The 21,579-nt window shown below is 33.3% G+C and overlaps 2 protein-coding genes across 2 annotated transcripts; one reads left to right on the top strand and one right to left on the bottom strand.

The window, feature by feature from the left end:
* Nucleotides 1-848: 848 nt before the first annotated feature.
* Nucleotides 849-4,339, top strand: LOC142527894 (vacuolar protein sorting-associated protein 20 homolog 2-like). Its single transcript, XM_075632888.1, has 6 exons — nt 849-1,136; nt 2,501-2,653; nt 2,799-2,951; nt 3,145-3,228; nt 3,479-3,626; nt 3,959-4,339. Exons 1-6 carry the CDS (start codon nt 1,035-1,037, stop codon nt 3,982-3,984), a joined length of 666 nt encoding a protein of 221 aa, XP_075489003.1. The 5' UTR covers nt 849-1,034; the 3' UTR covers nt 3,985-4,339.
* A 5,615-nt stretch (nt 4,340-9,954) lies between these two features.
* LOC142525780 (uncharacterized) lies at nt 9,955-12,741 on the bottom strand. The gene is given in 4 exon segments (XM_075630072.1): nt 9,955-10,035; nt 10,111-10,928; nt 10,930-12,270; nt 12,436-12,741. Coding segments are annotated over 4 exon segments (2,436 nt in total). The 5' UTR covers nt 12,632-12,741.
* Nucleotides 12,742-21,579: the final 8,838 nt, after the last annotated feature.

Below are 21,579 nucleotides of genomic sequence, written 5' to 3'. Positions count from 1 at the left end.
ATTTGTCAAGTCAGAAGACCAGCTGGCAGATGTCCTCACAAAGACTGTGTCCAGCAAAAACTTCTACATCTCACTTCACAAGTTGGGCATCAAAGACATATATGCACCAACTTGAGGGGGAGTGTCAACATGAACTGTCATACAAGTTAATTTAGAATCTTCTAGTACTTATAGAAAGTATATCATTGTAAATCTCTAAATTAAAGTGTCACCCATAATTATAGCCTTAGATTATATATTCCTTAGAACAAGCCTCCCGTGTATATATATTATGGTACTCTGCCACTGTAAAGAAAAAAAAGAATAAAATCTCTTTTTGACAATTTTAAAAAATAATAGCAAACAGAAAATTGTGTGAAGAGAACTCTATAATTATAAAATGAAATTGTTGGGTGAAAATATTAAAAAATAACTACATATTTATACTTGAATTTAGAGAGAGTGGGGAAAAAAACTTGCAATTTAGCCCCCAATTTTGGAAGAAAAAAAGAAGGCCTTAGTCATTGGGTCGATAATCGTTGGCCCACGGTTATTTTATTTTTTAATTCAAACCGGTCATGTTCCAATCACTTTTATCCATTTAATAATAGGCTCGGGGTGGTTTTGAAACTGATACAGTAGGTTCGGTTCCGGTTCGGGTTCCGGTTCCAAGTTTAATGGGTCGGTTCCGGTCCGGTTCGCATGCCTGGTCCATGATGTTAAAATATTTCATCAGATTTTACGAGGAATCGTTCACGTCGAGGTGGAATCGGTTTTGGAACTCATTGATGATGTGGCGTTTATTAACTTCTGGATGTATTTTATTATTTTAAACTCATTTATGACGTCATATTTTGTTCTGAATACACAAACACAATTTGCAACGTCGGTACCGGCCCGACCCGAAATATTCTCAACGCGTTCATCGTTTTTCCCCCTTTGCCCAAAACCACAGAAAATCCTCTTCCTTTCTCCCTTTCGAAGGCTTGAATTTAATTTGAACAATATGGTCGTATAATTTGTTTGGAATTTTGGTAAATAGAGGATTCTGGGAAATGGGAAACGTATTTGTGAAGAAACCGAAGATCACAGAAGTGGATAGAGCCATTCTTTCTCTGAAAACTCAAAGGCGTAAGCTTGCTCTATACCAGCAACAGGTACCCTTCTAGATTGTTTGTTTTCTTAAACATTATTTCGTCATAATTTTTGTGGTTTTTGATATGATTTGATCCAATTGTTGATTCGTAAATTTTGTTTGTTAAGATTGAATTTCCTATTGTTTAGCACGATATAAAATCAGTCAATCAGTTGGAAAAAAAGGAATAAAGGGTTGGGTATGTGGCATTATTGAAGTCAATGCTGATATTTTTCTGTTTTCTTATGATTGGCTGTGATATCTTAATTAGGGTAATTTAGTTGAGATTGATCAGGCAACGGTTTTACGATATGGTTATGGGTTGGATTGGAATTCAAATTGCTGCAAATGGCGTTTTATTATAGATTTTATGTATACATTGTTATTCTAATTGTTTTAGAACTAAAATGATTGAGATCAATATTATTCTATTTATTATGGAATTTCCCTTTAAAATTTCATGCTATGATGATATAATCATTTTCAATCGACCTTACATTGCATTCATAACAATTTGAATAACCAGAGTTCACTATGCTGAGCTTCTTAATCACTCTGATACTTTTTTGTATCATTTAACTAATAATGTTCATCAGTTTTCTGTAAATTTGAATGTTCTTAGAGAGACTAGTATTTATTGATGATCATTGAACATGCTCAGTTTATTATCTCGCCTAGTTTGTTGTTTACTTAATTTTTTTGTCGAACAAGTCAAGTCCTTGTTTTGTATTTTCATACTTTGATTAGATTTAGCAAGAAAAAGTTTCCCCTGAATTCATAAAATTTATCATCTGGTCCTGCCACGACTTCACCTTCCCTGTTGATATTTCGATGGTAGTGTGATGTCTCGCAAAAGTTAAGATGAATGCAAATGAATCCAAAGAAAAAATATAAGAAGAAGAAATGATAATTTTGTATTCACTTGATATGTAAATCCCAGAGAAAAGATCCCTGTACAATATTCTCCCTTGTAGAATGCTAGTAACTCCCTTTGCAAGGAACAAGACAAAATGATGGTGAATGAATCCCACAAACCACCCCCCCCCCCCCCCCCCCTCTCTCATATTATATTCTCTAACTCACGTGTTTTCCGATTCCCACTGCTGGAAATATACACATCTACTCATGGGCTTCTCATTATCCACCTTGTTTTTTTGGGCCCACATAAATTGGGTCACACGACTTGGTTCCATAACAAGTGGTCACCCCAAAATAAACAGGGGAAACAGAATTACCTCACAATAATTATTAAAAGTAAAAGTTCTTGTTACTGACTTGCAAAACAGGCGCACAAACTGTCATTATCTTGTAATCTAATGACAGAGTACCTTATCAATGTTCCATGGTATTTTTGACTTAAATATTTTCCATCTTCAATACTTTCAGCTAGATAATGTGATTGAAGCTGAAAAACAAGCTGCAAAAGACTTGCTTCGGGAAAAGAAGAAAGATAAAGCGTTGTTGACACTAAAGAAGAAGAAAGTCCAAGAAGAGCTATTAAAGCAAGTGGATGCTTGGCTGATCAATGTTGAGCAGCAAGTATTTTATTTTCCAGAGATTTCTTTTGAAGTTATTTGCTTTTATGTTATGTTGTTCAAATCTTTATCTTCTCATGCTGTTTTGGATTTTTCCCCCTAATTTTGAAACAAAACTTCCTGGTTTGTAAGTGTGAAGTGTTCTTCAGTTGGCAGATGTTGAACTAGCCAGCAAGCAGAAAGCTGTGTTTGAGAGTCTGAAGGCCGGAAATACTGCAGTGAAAGCAATACAAAGTGAGATAAACCTGGATGATGTTCAAAAGCTGATGGATGATACTGCCGAGGCAAAAGCTTATCAAGATGTAAGTTCCCTCTTGCTACTCAAATTCTTTATTGGAGTGGTTTTGAAAATATTGCTTGCTCCATGGTGTCTTATGGTATAGGTAACTGCTTATCATCAACGTTTTTTTCTTCTACTGGAGACATTTTTAATCGTTGGGTATGCTATCAACATGATCTCAGTGCGAGTCAGTGTTTTATGCGTCGTTTTTACAGGAAATGAATGCGATCTTGGGAGAGAAGCTGTCTGCTGAAGATGAAGAGGAAATTTTTGCAGAATTTAAAAATCTAGAGACACAGGTTTTATTTTCTTTTTTATTTGCATGAAATTGACCCACACTTTGGATTGGAATTTACTTTTGAACGAGTAATCTTTCATTTTCATGACATTGATTAGTTTTACCTGCTCATCTTGTGAATGATCCCTGCTTCCATGTATTGAACTTCTCATTCTTTCATGTAAACAAGTGTCTGATCAATCTGTATGCTTATAACTTCAAAAGAAACTGTTATTATCAAATTCAATGGGTCCTATTTTATGGTTTTACAGATTATGCTTCAGGATCTTCCAAAAGTTCCTTCTGCAGTACCATCCGTTGAAGAACAAGAAGAGAAGCTCGATCTTCCTGATGTGCCAATGAAAGCACCAGGTATCCCCGGAAGAGTGACAGATTCTTCATCAGAATCCCGATCAAAAGGTATGCGTGAGCATAGGCAGGACGTCCACCCATTCATGTATGATTTTGGATTTTCCCGTTTGTTATTTTACATGACTATCACAAACTGAAACTATAATGCTCCGTTCCAATATCAGACCGTGGAAAAGTGTGAATGGACTCATAAATTATACAGTGAACTTTTATATTGATTTGGTTAATCGTTTGTGCAAGATGAGTCCAGATGTGAAATATTCGACTGATATTATAATACTAGCAAATGCAAATGCAAATGCAAATACTAGATCATGTTATGTCCCTGCATGATTTTTTTTGGTTGAATTACGATGGTTGAACCTATATTCATCTTGCAGCCATGGAGGAACCGTTGCCTGCTTGACGTGGAATAGTGCTGGCCATTTGCAATCTGACATCATTACAACAGCAAAAAAAACCTGTTATGGGTGCGTTTGACAGGAATGCTTGTGGTCGACATCACACTGTAACATAATGTTTCATTTTATACTTACATTTGGCTTAAAAATATAAAATACATTCCTAGATTTGTGATGAAAAACATAAATATTTAATCATCATATTTTGTGTTGTGTACAGCGATATTTGGACCGTGTTTATTTTAGTCATCAACCTGTTGCAGCATCTGCTAAATAGAGTACAAAGTTGTGTCCATTGAATTGTTTCAGATATCATTTGGCTTTGTACGTGGTAATTAGTATATTATCATCAGTAATTTAGTATATTTTTGTATTTACATGAGCTTATTACAAGAAGCTGTAAAATTTAATATCTGCAAGATTGGGACCTTGTTATATTTTCCCTGGTAGTGTACTGATGAACTCTACCAAGTCGCATGGCGAATTGTTAAAATAACCTCCTCTGCCATATCTTGTTTCATTTTCTCACTCTAATTCTCATCTCTTCGCCTTCTTTACTTGTCAAGATCATCCTTATGGCATTCTCAATGTTGGGATATCAGGGAAATAAACGAGTTAACATCGCAACGGAATATCATTAAGTAATATCAACAATGAATTAGATCAACACCAATATTTATAGTGGTTCAACCCAAGACTAGGTTACGTCCATTCTAAACCTCTCAAGGAGATCACTTCTTTATTAATAACAAAAAAGACAAGAGAATTGAGAATACAAAGTATTTCACTCAGAATATTCTGATTTTAACATTCACTTTCTCTTTACTCATTCCAATCCTTCCAATGATAAACGCTCCTTAAGAAATCTCACAATAAATATTTATCTCACTTTAAATCATTTATCTCACTTCTACACTTACAATTATAGATGATATGATTTTGAAATTAAGAATGGATGTGTATTTATAGGTGAAGTTTAGGGAAGAAAACAAAAAATAAAATATCAATACTTACATAATCAAATCATCCATTTTTTACTAACCATGTGTTAATTATTCAAAAATTGTGTTCTTTGAATTCAAATTTAGGTTGCTTGATTTGTTTAACAATTATCCCCCTCAAGCACATTTTGTGAATTCAATCAGACTTGCAACAGCTTTACAACATTCCAACTTCTATTTCGGCAATGTCTTGGTCATCATATCAGATCCATTTTTATCTGTGTGAATCTTCTCAAATTTTAACAACTTCTCCTCCAATACATCTCGTATCCAATGATAGCGAACATCAATATGCTTTGATCTTGAATGTATTGAAGGATTCTTTCCAAGATAAATTGCACTCTGACTGTCACAGAACAATTTGTATTAATCTTGCACAAAACTTAATTCCTCCAAAAACATTTCATCCATAACAACTCCTTGCATGCCTCAGTTGCTGCAATGAACTCCGCTTCAGTGGTTGACAACAGCTGAAGCATATGGAACACTTTCTATTTCTTCTTCCTCATCCTCTGTAATAGGACTCTGTTTTGAGTTCAACTTGAAGTGATTGGCAAGAGGACATCCAACCGCTTTGGCCTGGTCCATGTTGAACCTCCGAAATACCTTCTCAATATACTTCTCATTCGACAACCAGGTCTTCTTGGCATACCTGTCCTGATGGATTTTCATGCTAATAATTCTTTTTTGATGGCCCCAAGTTTTTCATAGAAAAAATATTGCTTAGTTGCTTCTTGGCTTTTGATTTCAGAAGCATCTTTGCCAACAATCAACATGTCATCTACATAGAGCAGAAGTACCATCAAATCATAATCAGAGGTATCTTTGACAAACATACAATAGTCTGCAGTGGTTTTCTTGAATTCCTGTTGAGTTATCACTGATTCAAACTTCTTGTACCACTGTCTTGGTGCTTGCTTGAGACCATTCAAACTTTTCTTTAATCTGCACATGAGGTCCTCTTTCCCCTTCTCTGCGAATCCCTCTTGTTGTTCCATGTAGATTTCTTCCTCCAAATCCCCGTGAAAGAATGCGGTCTTGACATCCATTTGTTCCACCTCCAGCTCAAGTTCAGCTGCTAACCCTAGCACAATCCGAATGGATGTCATCTTCACCACATGTGAAAATATTTCGTCAAAATCGACCTCATGATTATGTCCGAAACCTTTGACGACAATCTTAGATTTGAATCTTGGTTGACTACTGTGTTCTTCGTGCTTCAATCTGAACACCCACTTATTCTTCAAAGCTTTCTTGTCTTTCGGAAACTTCACCAGCTCAAATGTCTCATTCTCATGAAATGATTGCATTTCTTCTTGCATAGTCTCCATCTACTTATCCTTGTGTTCACTGGTAATAAATTCCTCAAATCTCTCTAGTTTTGCCCCGTCAGTTAGCAGGATATATTCATTTGAGGAATATCTGGTTGAGGGTCGCACTTCTCTTTCAAAACGTGTGGTCATTTTACCACGAGAACTTTATGCTGGTGGTTCACTGTGAACACAGACCTCATCATCATTTTCATGATCGTTCTGCGATTCTTCACCTTCAACCGGTTGTGAATTTACCGTCACCATTCCAGATCTTGTTCAGATCCAGAATTCTCATTTCCCACAATCTCCAAAAATTCATTCTCCTGAAATATGACAATCACGACTTCTTATAGGCTATTTGAGATATGTATTGTAAAATATGTACTTTCTTGTTTTGACATCCAACTTTTGTCATTCGTCTTTTCGTATATGAACATAAGCAACACAACCAAATACCCGCAATGATTATAGGAAATTTTTTTGTCTTGCCACACCTGCTCCGGGACATCGTAATTGAGAGGAACACAAGGTGAACGATTCAATATATATACAGCTGAAGTATATATATGAGAGAGCATGCTTCTGACTCTTTATGCCAAAGTTCTATTCATCCTCTCAGCTAATCCGTTGAGTTGTGGTGTCTTTGGTGGTGTCATTTGATGTCTGATTTCGTTTTTTTTTTTTTTTTTTGCATATCTAATCAAATGTTCCAATGTATTCTCCTTCATTATCCGTTCGAATACATTTGAGTTTCATGTATGTTTGTCATTCAACCAAGTTTAGAAAATTTTTTAACGTTTCCGCAACTTAGTCCTTGGTTTTGAGTGTCCACTCCCAAATTTTTCGAAAATGATCATCTATAAAAATTACCCAGTACCTCGCTCCTCCGAGCGACAATGGCATTGGGCCACATAGATTTGAGTACACCAGATCTAGAATTTTATCGGCTCTGCTAGAAGGTGAACTTTTGAATGATATCCTGTTTTGTTTTCCGGCTAAGCAGTTTATGCATTATTTCATATGAACCTGCTTTATACAGGACAGAGCTTGCTTGCTCACAAGGCGTGTAAGATTATTTTTACTTATATGACCAAGAAGTCGGTGCCACAATTCTGTTGAGTTTTCTTCCCCTGCGTAGTTCACACATTCAGAATGATTTTCCTGAACTACATACAGCTTTGACATCTTTAATCCATTTGCCACAAGTGATCCTCTTGAAATTTTACATACCCCATTTCGGAAGGTTGTGCAGAAACTTTCTTCATCGAGTCTTTCCATCGATATCAGACTCAGGCACATGCCTGACGTCTTTCAGGATCAGTGTAGAGCCATCCACTGTAGTCAAGCTCACATCTCACTTTCTCACGACTCTGGATAAGTCGTTATTACCTATCCTCACCACACCAAAGTCCCCTTGTGTGTAGGATGTAAAGCATTCTCTTCGAGATGTGACATGGACTGTTACTCCACTATCGATCACCCAACTTAGTTACTTGAGTTGCCAAATTTACGGACTCCTGCTCTAGTTCGTAAACAACATTGAATTCGTCAATGGCGTTTGTTTGCTCATCGTCGATTTCATGTTTGTCTTTCGGTTGCCGACAATTTTTTTTAATATGTTCGTTTCTCCAAAGTGATAACACTTTATGTTGGCATATCTCCCTGAGGACTTGATTCTTCTTGGCTTCTGATTTGTGTTTTTTTTTTTTATCTTGTTCCTCCCCCTTGACTTAGCAGCCAAAACATTGGACTGTGAGGTAGAGGATCCTTGAGATCTCCGCCTCATCTCTTCGTTCAAGATGCCACTCTTGTTGAAGTCCATATTCCCGACTCTTTCTGGTGCTGTGTTCGTGAGTGATACTTTCAGAGTCTCCCAAGAATGGAGCTAGCACAATCAGAGCTATCACCTCGTCATCAAGTTTTATGCTTATACTTGATAACTGCTCCACGTATCCTTGAATCTCATTCAGATGATCTGCGACCAGAGTTCTTTCTTTGAATCGAGCATGGACAAGCTTGCTCAAATAGAACAATTTATTGTTGCCAATTTTGGAGGCATATAGTGTCTCCAACTTTGTCCAAAGCGTACGAGCATGTGTCTCGTTATAGATGTGATTATACACGTTTTTATCGACAAATTGTCGGATGTACCCTCAAACTTGCTCGTGCTCGAAGTTCTATTCAACATCCAGACTCGCTGAACACCGATAGGTGCATCTTGGTGACGAATAGAAGATCTTTCATCTTACTTTTCAAAGTTGATAATTAGAGTCATTAAGGCTAATGACTGCTACCAACGAATTAATCGTCAAAGACTGAACACAAAAGAACCACTATATTCTAGAAAGCCTTTTCTGATGTGGAAGTTCAAATTAAGCTGCAACCACAGAACATACGAGGACTTCCTATAGTATTTGAGAACCTCGATCTGATTCTAGTTGTTGGGATATCAGGGAAATAAACGAAGTAACATCGCAGCGGAACATCATAAGTAGTAGCAACAATGAATAAGATGAACATCAATATTTATAGTGGTTCACTCTAAGATTGGGTTACGTCAAATCTAAATGATTGCTCGCTATCTATCACCCACAGAAATGGTTGCTCGATGTTAGCTAGTCCCCGTGCCATCTCTATTAGTTCCTCCTCTATTCTCGCTATGCTGCCTTAACTTACATAAATCGCTGAACGAGAAGCTCGTTTGTCGAGCCATGCTAGACAGGCGGTTTCCTCCTTAATCAAGCTGGCGCAGGATGGTGGAGAGAGGAAATGGGACATTGTAATGGTGCTGAAGTTTCTGAAATGATGGATGTTCAAGCATGTGCACTGTATTCCAAATGAATGCAGAAGCTGATTTTTATCAATTCTGGATTTCTGAGGATGCAGAAAGAGCAAGGTCCTTGTACCTTAGTGGATGAGCATTTGGTACAGGATCTTGGAGTTGAGACTCAGTTTGAGAATGAACAAAGTGAATGTAAAGACAAGACGTATTTGGGAATTATGTGATTTATCCGATAAATGTCTTTTTTAAGGGAGAAAAATTTATACTTGAAATTATTAAGAATATCACCCATGTTCATGTAATTAGCTACCCATAAAAAGTATTACTTCTGGTCCTATTACGATACAAATAAATTTGCCATTCCAAATCGCAACGAATACTTTCTTTTAAAAAAATCTAAAATTTTAAGGTATTGATAGTTAAAGATGATATTGTTATGTAAATAAATATATCTTGAAACGGTGATAGTCTCACAGATTTTTATCTGTAAGACGGGTTAACTCGATCTATAATTAACATGAAAAGTGATGGTTTCACAAGAGCTTTTGTGATAAGACTATCATTTTTAAGATTTATACAGATACTTTAGATTTTTTAAACACCATATGAATGATTAAAAACCCAACCAAATAAATATCCATCCCAAAAACGACGTTTGTACAAGTAAAAACAACTTACGATATTCAAGATTTTTTAAAGATAGGAAGCATTCCATATTTTTGTTAGAAAGGGAGCCTAAAAGTGTAAGGCATGATAAGAAACCATGTCGAGAAACAATAGATGCACATTACTGATTATAGTTAGTGTTTCAAACTTACACCACCACCAATCACTAAAACCATGTTAAAACTATACACTCTGTTTTTCCATCAGATGTTATCATGGAGAAGTGATCTGATTCCTGAGACGGCTAGAACGCCTCACCGGTGTAATAACTTCCACGTCCTCGTCTGTATTCACCTGCGAATGTGCATATAACTAGGATTAATAAACTAATCACGGGTAGATAAAGTTAGAAGCAAATTCTTTACTTACATGTTTAGCAGGAATTCTTTCGTATGTGGTGAAGCTTCCATACGATTGCGAACCCGTGGAATACCTTGATGAAGAAGCCAATGACTCCCTTTTTGAATACCTCGTCGGTTTGTTCTCCAAACTTTGAACTTCATTTGCTCCTTGCATCTCTTTGTAACTTTTTTGAAAGCTGCTGATTTCGGAAGGGCATGATCCACCGAGCAAATCCACCTCTGTGAGGGTGGATAGCCTCCTTTCTTGCGAAATGTGCTCTGTGCCCGCAAATTCATCGTCCAGTTTTTTAACCATCAATGGTTTGGTTGGCGCAACAACAACAACGTTGGCCAGACTTGATTTTTTCTTGTTCAAGTATACGAGCGCGGTAACTGTCGATAAAGCCACAAAAACGGAAGAAATGCCAATGATGTAATTTGTAAGAAATTTTTCTTCTGATGTCTTAGGTGGCGACTCCAGTATTGGTGAGCTTTCGACAGTTTTGTCACCAGACGAATCAACTTCTAATGAACTTTCATGGTTCAACAAATTAGCATCAGAATCAGCTGAAGATCCTATATCAGTTTCACCCTTGAAATTTTCAGCATCGATGATCTCAGGCTCCATTGCTACATCTTTGGCTTCAAATTTACTTTCTTGGTCATGAGAAGAAGGAGCTAATTGATCATCTTCAGGGGCAACTCCATTTTCACCATCTACATTTTCTGAAATCTTATGCTCTATTTCAGAAAATATTTCAAAATAAGGAGAGATTTCTTCAGTTTCTAATTTGTCATATTCTTCAATTTCCTCGTCAAATCTTTCATCGGTATCTACCTGCATATTCTTCATCTGCAAATTCCTCCAACTCGTCTTCTTCTTCAAGATCCTCCATCAACCCCTGATGGATCTGAAACTGTTCCTCATTCCAAATATTATTTTGAGGATCGGTAAGATTCATGAACTGCAAAGGGCCTATTATTTCTCCTTCACTGAGCTTCTTCATTAGGGAAGAAATGAAAGACAAGGAATCAACTTGGAACTGATTAATATATCTTGCAACCCAATCAAATTTCTCCTTTGATTGGTGATAAAGATCGCTAAAATCAGGGAAGTCCGAATCTTTTAAAACGAGTTCATCAAGTAGTGGAGAATGAGTAATGTAAATTGATGCAAAAGCAATCAAGAAAATCAGAAACATAGAGCCACAAATCAATCTAGAGAAACCCCGTGGTTTCTTATCAATTTTATGCGCGAAATTCTCTGGCATGTCATCAGTAGAAGGCAAACTGACCGGTAAAGATTCAGGCCGTTCGCCACCAGGGGATAACATTTCGTCCATTTTGGTTACTCCTACTACCATATCAGCTGAAGCGGTAAGCTCACGTTCCTCCTCCTGCAGAACCTCAGCCTGAGATTCTTCTGTGCGCTCGGAATCTGATATGATTTCAGACATTGTATCTTCAGTAAAACCATCATCTTCTAACCGCATGAATTCATCTGAATCCAGCCTGTTCTTGTTCAAGAGCATGTCGATCCTGGGATTTGGTTTGTAATAAAGAAATTGAGGCCTTGGAGAAAGGTAATTGTTTTTAGGATCATAAGGAGGCATGGATGGATCTGCATCTAGGGGGGCTATGGATGGAGAAACTTCTGAACAAGAACTCTTGTTCTTTAAGCTCAATTCGACAAAATTATCATCTGAATCAGTTGTTGCTGATTCAGAATCTGTAGGTGCATCTAAAAATGTCACCTTTCTCAAAGGCTTGGAAACTGCAGGATCTTCAGGAATAGTCTCATTGTTCTGAGACTCAGCAACTTCTGCGTCCACGAAACTATCAATGGAGTGATTCTGGTCAAATCCAAGGTCAGATTTTGGCTCTAAAATTTCAGAAACATCGTTGGACGAGGTGGAGAAAAACATAGCTTTTCCTTCAGATAAGGACATTGAGGTTCGAACAGGATCATTTCTCTCCACCAAGACCTTTTTCCTTGGAGATGGGGTAAATTTTGAGGCGGCAGAAATAGTAGGTGACATGAAATTCTTCGAATTTTTTGTCGGAGTCCGGAGTTTTGCAGCCTTGAAATTCATATCTTTTTCATCGTTCTCTTTTTCTTCACAAACGTTAGAAAATGAAGCCACGCAGCTTTCTTTTCCCACGGATCTTCTTGCAAAATCTGAAGATTCTTCCAAACACAAATGAGCAAACAATCAAAACCCACTTCTGAAAGTTGCAAATAAAGCAGAATTTGTACCAAAACCAAGAAGCTGACAACCAGAAGGCACGATAATTCTGAGACACAAAAAATGAACACAATGAAAAGAATGGATTCAAAAGAATATAAAAAAACCTGATGGGCTATTGGCAGGTGTGGCGGGATCAAATCTCCTCAGATTAGTAACAATAGAGGGTTTTCCTAAAGGATTGTTGCCACTGAAACTTTTCCTAGTTGCAGGGTGATTGTTTTCTTGATTTTTGGAATTGGGATTGAGATTACTCGGCCTGGATGCATTTGAGGAAGGAGATCTGTTTGAAAGAGTAGCCATTGGAGAGACAAGAGTTTCTTCACGATCAGAATGGAAAGAAGGGGTAAAAAGATCTTGAATCGATTTGATTATGATTATGATTCTGAAATTTGATTCGAAAATGTGACGTAACGGCTACTTACCGAACAAAGAACAAGGGTTTAAGTTTGAATGTTCAATTTTGACCGTTGGGATTAAGAATTTGGGTAAAAAAGAGAGAGAGCCGTTGGATTGGATTATCTTTACCTTTGTTCTCCAGCTTTTGACTTGTTTTATTTAAATTTTTTCTCAATGTATATTTGATATCGTTTATTTTAGGTAGGGATAAATTTGTTGCAATTGAATATCGATCTCGTTACTTTATTTTAAACTTGAAATCATATGAATTATAAACGACGATGCAACATATTTTTGACAAAAACTTGTGTGAGACGATCTTACGTGTCGTATTTTGTGATATGGGTATCTAATTTGAGTCATCCATGAAAAAATATTAAATTATATGCTAAGAGTATTACTTTTTATTGTGAATATCGATAGGATTGACCCGTCTCACAGATAAAGATTCGTGAGACCGTCTCACAAGAGACTCACTCCATATTTTTATAGAGAGTGGTAAAGGGAAAAATCTAGAAAACAATTAAAATGTGTTCTTGTCTCTTTTTCTATTTTTTGTAAGTTTATGCTTATTACAAAAAAATAATAAAGATAACCCGTTCTACATTTATATTTTACCAAAATCTCATCCCCTCCTTTTTATTATTTTTAAATATTATAGTTTCAGTAGTAATGTTGCAAAATATTGTGCCTCGAATAGCTTCTTTATTTTGTAAATAATTTTTCTTTCTTACTCATTTTTGCTTAAATATGATTAGATGTATGGGTTTAACATTTATTTATTACACAATTCATATATTTTGATGAGTCAAACTATGCATGTTACATAATCAAAGATCATGTTGGTATACCATAATTAGAGCGCTGTTACCTTGATGTGATTGGATTATTCATTCTATATCAATCAAATCATTAATTATTTATTTCAAATGATTAATGAATATAAAATTACATTATTATAGTTTATATCTTCTTTTATTTATATCTATTTGATTACTTGAATGAATAAAAATATAATTTATCATCTTATCTCAATTCTAATCAATCAAATCAAAAATATTATTATTTATTCAATACTATTTTCAAATCATACTAAAATAATTTTAATGATTACGATATTGCTATCTAAATTTTGGGCTCTCTCTGTAGTGTTCTTCCATAAATAGGCTCCCTCAGAGGTCTTCTGACTCACGGGCTTTCACATCTGTCATTACTTGTAGAATATCATAATCCTTGAAAAATGGGTTCATTTCGCTTCCCCAACACTCAAACCTAGGGTCATTACTTGTAGAATATCATAATCCTTGAAAAATGTGTTCCTTTCGCTTCTCCAACACTCAAACCTAGGACCTCCATATTTAAGTGCCTAGGTTCCTAAAGTTTTGGTACCAATCAGGCTACTCGAACATAGGACTTCCGGACTTAAGTATCTAGATTCCTAGAGTGCTGATACCAATTGACTAGATTTCTAGAGTGTTGGTACCAATTGGGTTATTCGAACCTAGGACATTCAGGCTTAAGAAGACATATTAATGGACTGGTTCGGACCGAAACAGGTCTGTTAAGCCCGAAACTGGGACCGGTATGGATGAACCGGACCCGTAACCGCCTCCAACCCACTTCCCAATATATTGAGCCGGTTCAGTATTTTCCGAATCGATTTCAATTTCGGTTCTAGAACCGAATCTAGTCTGTAACTGGATCCGATCCAGAACCAGACCGAAACTAGAAATTTTTTTATATAAAAAATTAATGGTCATTGGCCCAACGACCATAACAACTATTGAATACATTAAAATAAATTGAAATTAAATTGCAAATATATTTTTTTTATTCATAAATCAATTATAGATACAAGATCATTTTTTAATATTTCCACACAACAATTTTCTCTCAATTCTACATTTCTCTATAATCAATTCTTCCTTTTTATCAATTGTCAACATATATACAATATATTTTGTTATAATTTATATACACTCAATATTCTTTTTATTATTATTTACTATTTTGTAATTTACTTATATAAATAATTCGAATTTCAATGACTTCATCTTCAAATCGTTGTGGTCGTAGAGATGAATACATTTTTGACTTTGGAGAATATTCTGGCTATATCCCCGACTTTGATGAAGTCGAACATGGCCACGAGTAGGAAGAATCCATGAAACTCCCCAACAAAGATGTAGGGACACCATTGTCTGGCCGAGCAAGTAACACAATGGCAACGAGCACGATGATCGCCTCAGAAAAGCGAAGCAAAGTTTGGGATCATCTCGATATTAAAAATAAATATACGAACAACTATTTTGTCGTGTGAAAATTTGCAAAACCAAATATTTTTGCAAGACGAGTAATGGTATCGGCACTTTGAAAAAACATTTAGTCAATGTACATAAACCTGACCATGATACTATACAATCAATCGGTAGATAACCAACCCAACAATAAAGTAATTGTTCAAGTGGTAAAGCTTTCACAATTACAAAAGAAATTTCTCGAAAAATTATTGTTAAATTTGTTATAAAAAGTTGTCAACCTTTTATAATAGCTGAACATGAAGGTTTTTTTAAATTTACTAATATTATTCAACTTGATATTCACAATATTTCTAGACACACAGTTAAGAAATATTGTTTTGAAATGTATAAGTAATATAAAAAAACACTAAAATGGCATCTTTCAAATATTTCTGTAGAGTTAGTTTGACAACTGATATTAGGACTAATTTGAAATATGAATCTTATCTTGTTGTTACATATCATTCGATTTATGAAACTTGGACTGTTCGAAAAATAATTTTAGCGCTAGATCATTTATAATCGTTACACAATCCATACACTATAGCTAGATATCTTTTAAATATTGTTGAGATTTATGACATACAAAATAAAATAATGTGAATCATATTAGATAATGTGAGTATCATTACTCTTGTGATTAAATACTTAATGATTTATTAAAACCGATTTTAGATTGTAATTCGGTTCATGTTAGATGTATATGTCATATTATATATTTATGCTTTAAATATGTATGTGATGAACATATGTATATTGTAGTAGAAAATTCAAAGTATGTAGGAAATTATTAGGTGAAATAAGAAATGGACGTGATTGAAAAGCACTAGTCGAATCAAACATGATTAATTTTAAAACATTTCATATTCATGTTGAAACTAGATGGAATTCTTTATTTTACTTGATAGTTGATTCATACCCCGTTACGTTTTCAATATTTAGTTACTCTATATTACAATAATATTGCAGTAAAGTCTTTAATGATAACCGGCGATAATTGAAATATTTTGAATAATTATGTTTCTTTGTTAGAAATTTAAAAAAAAACAACTGAAAATTTTTATGGCATTAACTACCCTACTTCAATCATTTTCTATCTTTATTTTTCAATATTTTTACAAATTTATTGAATATCATGATAATATTGTTATGCATGATTTTGTTTCAAATATGGAAAATAAAATTTTAAAAATATTGGGAAAACATCCTAATTGTGCATGAATTAGCAATATTACTTGATCATAATCAAAGTCAATGTGACTTAGACATGTTTTTTTTAATATTATGCTAAATTTCTTTCAAAGAATGTTGACGATCTAAAGAAGTCAATCATACATTCTCTCAAAGAATTGTTTGATTTGCATGTTAGTGAACAATGTGAACCGACTGTGCAGCTGGAGGAGAGGTCGACAGATAAAAGCCAAAGTGGAGCACCCAAATTCTTTCAAAACTTGAAACAACAAAAGTTCATTGAAAGCAAAAAATTATAATGTAATCCAAATTTATTTGAGCTAATATGTTGATACTACAGAAGATTTAAATGTTTTTTTATTGGTGGAAAGTATATTCTCAACTGTATCCAGTATCAACGACAATTACAAGAGATGTTCTAGCCGTTCAAATTTTGAGTTTGCTTCTGAATCGGTATTTTCAATATGTGGAAGAATTGTTGGTGAAAAAGAACTAATTTAAAACCAGAACACTTAGCATACTGACATGCCTACAAGATTGGTTTGTAGGCAAAAAATAATAGGACCCTGGAGCGATATACAAATTTCAAAGCTCAATCTCCGACGAAGATCCGGAGTATTCAAAATATATTTTAATAAATTATGATGAATTTTAGATGTTAAATTATAAAAATCAATATTTAAGTTATTCTATTTTTATTTTTATGATTAATTAGTATTTTTACTTTGGAACCGAAACCTGTTTCGAATCGCTTTCAACTAGTTTCGGAATTGTCCGACCCTGAACCAAACCGGAAAACCTTTAAGAATGTCTAGGCTTAAGTACCTAGATTTCAAGAGTTTTGGTACGAAATGGTTTCGCCTCTCTCAACACTCGAACCTAGACATCCAGTCTTAAGTACTTAGATTCTTACTACTCTAGGAATCCAAGTATTTAAACCCGGAGATAGGAATCCAGGTAAACTTGGAAGTCTAGGTTCGAGTGTTGGAAGAGGCGAAATGAACCCATTTTCTAGGGATGTGGATATTTTATGAATAAAGACGCATGAGAAAGCCTGAGGAATTTCTCATGAGTGAACTTGTTTACGAAAGAAAGCCTCAGAGAGAACACAAAATTGGGATAACTTATCATCATGACACAACCAAACGAATTATAAATCAACATGATTTCAATCGTAAAATCCGTATCTTCATTTATTTAGCTATATTTGATTATCTATAAAAATATAATTTGTCATATTGTTTTAAATTTAATCAATGAAAATAAACATATTATTATTTATCCAATATTATTCTATATTTTTCTTAAATATTTTAATAATCATAATTATTTATCTAACAATCTTATCAAGGCAGCTAAATGAACAACAAATCAACATGATTTCAATCAATCATGTCGAAATTCTCAATGGACCCTTGGTATTTATTATTCATACCATGTAGATACCGTGTTATTTATTTATTGTAAGGCTATCTACAACCATAAAATCTATTTGATGCAAATTTTACACTAAAATAATATTATTTCTGCACCAAATATCACATTCATCTCCAACTCATTTACTTGAAATATTACACCAAAAAAAATCTTCTCGAAATATTCTTTTTATTTTACATATATTAATTATTATCTTTTATTTAATATATTTTAAATTATGACTAATGTTATATTATATAATAAATATTATATTATTAATATATTTAAATAATAATATTTAAGTTTGTAATTTAATTATATAATATAAATTAAATTATATATAATTTAAATAAATATACAAAAATTATTTAAATTGAAAAATATGAATATAAATTCAAATATAACACTGATACAACTTCAAATATAATAAGAATATAATTTAAAACATTTAAATGACTATATTCATCCCAAAAATATCAACTAAAGCATTTTTTGTAGTGCTAAGTGAGCATCATTGCATTAAATTATATTCTTTATAAATCATTAAATCAAATTATTCCTTAATTATTAATAATTAACATAAATAAATATTTAAAAAATAAATAATTATTATTTTAATTTTTATGTTTGGATATCTCATTATTAAAATAATAAAATAAATATTTTATTATTTTTAAATAATATTTACATTTAAAAATAAATAATAAAATTAATACATATTTATAATAATTAAAACAAAAAATAAAATAAAAAGAGCTACCTCTGCGCCAAATTGACGCAGAGGTGGAGGTTGAGCTATTTTGGCCAAAATAGTGCAGCCTTCGTTGGAGTAAATTTTTGCAAAAACACTATTTTGGTGCAAAGATTGGAGATGGCCTAATGGTGTCAAAATCAGACAAGATTTACCAATCCGATACGGTTCAACTCGAAAAAAATCAGGTTTGGGTTTGAGGTTTTCGGGTTCGATTCAGATCTTGTTGAACCTGATAGCTGACGGGTTTGGTTGTTTTGAATATTTTTTTATTTTTTAAACAATTGTTTATTTGATTTAGTAAATATATTTTATTTTTCTAGAATTAGACTTTCAAATTTAAATCATATATATGAGGGAAAATTTGTTATTATGTGTTTAAATTAAAATATTATTATTTTTTTTTTGAATTTTATTTGATTTTGTTTTAAAAAATTCAAAATCGGGTTGATCAGTTTGATCGATTGATTGGGTTTGGATTGAGAGTTTTCGGATTGGGTTTGGGTTCCGGTTGAGCAATTTTTGAATAGTACTATTGCTCAACCTGACACAACCCACCCGAATGGACACCTTTAATTTTTTACATAGATGCACTTATTATATATCGTCTTATGGTTTTTCTTGTCTATAGACAAAGGTTCGAATTCGAATTTGGATATAAAAAATTTAATCCAAAAGAACGCAATTTTTTGAATAATTTTTGAATTAATGGATTTGAAAATCTTATACTTGGTTGCCATTTATTTATAATAACTGATTTTTAATCTTTTGTTATTTTCACTCATTTAAATATTTTTTTCCCTTTGGATTTATAGTTCAAATTAAATCATTCAATCCAACGGTTACGAATGTTTCCTTTTCTTTTACATTTTATGATTAATAAATGAAATGATATTCTATATATGTGGTGATGATTTGTGATTTTTAGTCTTAATATAATTATGTTGCTAGACCAATAGACCGTGGCGGGCTTTTCCGATTGGGCCCATAAGGCCCAATATCTTTATCGAGGTCCAAATTTCTCGGTTATTTGGAACAAACCCGTTAGAACCCGACCCGTAAAAGTTTTTGTAATGTCTAGGGCTGAAAAAAATACCGAAATTTCGGTATACCGTGCATATCATATCGAAATATACCGCATATACCGATATTAACGGGATATCGAAAATTTCGGTACGATAATACTTAAAAATTATTATAATAAAATTACTTTGTTGTGATTGTGATGAGATTAACAATATTTAAAAAAAATTCGGTATAGACAGTATTATATCGATACCGTACCGAAATTGCGGTATACAGAAATTTTTTGGTAAAAACGGTATGTAATTTATGTTATACCGAAATTTCGGTATACCGACACGACGGTATACCGAAATTTCGGTACGGTATCGGTATTCATTTTTCGGTACCGAAAAATTTCGGTACGGTATACGATTTTATTAAAAAAAATCTGTATACCGTACCGAACCAGGCCTAATAGTGTCTCCGGACTCCGGTTTCTTTTCTTTTCTATTTATTTCCCCTGTATATTTTTGTGGATTCATGCAGATGCATGAGTTCAATGTAATATTCTAAATTCCTAAAATAGTGTGGTTTTTGTACAAAATCACATCAAATTAAACATAAATAATCATAATCATTTCTTATATAAATAATTTTTAAAATGAATTGGTAAATATATATAATAACCGAAAAATTTCGGTACGGTATACGATTTTATTAAAAAAAATCGGTATACCGTACCGAACCAGGCCTAATAGTGTCTCCGGACTCCGGTTTCTTTTCTTTTCTATTTATTTCCCCTGTATATTTTTGTGGATTCATGCAGATGCATGAGTTCAATGTAATATTCTAAATTCCTAAAATAGTGTGGTTTTTGTACAAAATCACATCAAATTAAACATAAATAATCATAATCATTTCTTATATAAATAATTTTTAAAATGAATTGGTAAATATATATAATAATTGTGATTAAAAAATTACGCAAAAATGGAATGTCATCAAATTATTGTTAGATGTTTCGCATTTGTTGAATTAAGTTTTGAGAATTTTATACATAGATTTCGACAATAATATCTCATTGAGTTAATTTTTATAGTTGAGTTAGACTCAAGTTCATAATATTAACGTGATATAAGAACTCAAATTCACTGTTATATGGTTGGACTGTTATGTAGGTCACCCGCTATAATAATGTCTTGAATACTTCACGCTTCATTGGTTCATTTTTTTGTGTGATCGTATTTCTTTAAGTTGGCTTTTTGGATGGAGTTAAGCTTTCATTCATAATCTTAATGGTTATTTATGAAGTGTGTTAACAAAATTAAAGTCGATAAATGTTGTGATTTTCAAACATAAAAACAAATACCATTAACAAATTATTGTGAATTAGCTGTCAATTTTGGTTCACTTCATGGCAATCCAGGTCATCTAATTATTTGGAACAAAAAGTCTACTCATTATTTTACTTAGTTCGTTCGACAACGAATTCAAACAAGTATTAAATGGTAAATTATAATTAAGCCTATTTGTTTAATGTATGGATATTGCATAATATATTTTCTTTGTCAATGTTGTTACATATATGAATGGTAGGGTTTAAAAACAACTATATCATCGCTATTATTTTTAAAATTTGAAACTATCATGGTATATAAAGTTTATAGAAGTTATCTACATCAAAAAAACATCCCTGTCACTGACAGAAAAACTCTCGTGAGACTATTTCATGAGTCAATTTTATTATACGGATCTCGACTCGACTCGACTTATGAAAATGTATTATTTTTTATGCTAAAAATATTTGTTTTCATTGTATGTATGATTCGCATTGATCCGTCTCACATATCTCACAAGAGGTCTATCCGAACACTGATATCTTGTGAATTTGTCTTTAGATGATAATCATGGATAATATATTTTTTTATCTTGTACATTAAAAAAAAAAAACATTATCATAAATGTAAAAGAAAATCATTTCATTTGGATATACGACAACATTCTAATAATTACGCTTCTATTGTTCTCTCAACAGGGACAATATTGCACATCAACAGTATATGTCCCAATAATTACATTTATATCAATCAAAGAAAATCAAGCTCATGAGCTTGACTCTAACGTCGATTACTCATGATCTTGACTCTAACGTCGATTATAAAATCGAACATTTATCGTTTTATCAAAAA

Source organism: Primulina tabacum, chromosome 15, assembly GCF_025594145.1.
Source record: "Primulina tabacum isolate GXHZ01 chromosome 15, ASM2559414v2, whole genome shotgun sequence".
Lineage (NCBI taxonomy): Eukaryota > Viridiplantae > Streptophyta > Magnoliopsida > Lamiales > Gesneriaceae > Primulina > Primulina tabacum.
This window is presented reverse-complemented; position numbering and strand designations above follow the sequence as displayed.

What these genes read in the sequence shown, in the direction of transcription:
- LOC142527894 (XM_075632888.1), top strand. Translation starts at nt 1,035, where the DNA reads ATGGGAAACGTATTTGTGAAGAAACCGAAGATCACAGAAGTGGATAGA. An exon ending in TTGCTCTATACCAGCAACAG is followed by an intron (nt 1,137 to 2,500) that starts GTACCCTTCTAG and finishes CAATACTTTCAG; the next exon opens with CTAGATAATGTGATTGAAGC. An exon ending in AGGCAAAAGCTTATCAAGAT is followed by an intron (nt 2,952 to 3,144) that starts GTAAGTTCCCTC and finishes TCGTTTTTACAG; the next exon opens with GAAATGAATGCGATCTTGGG.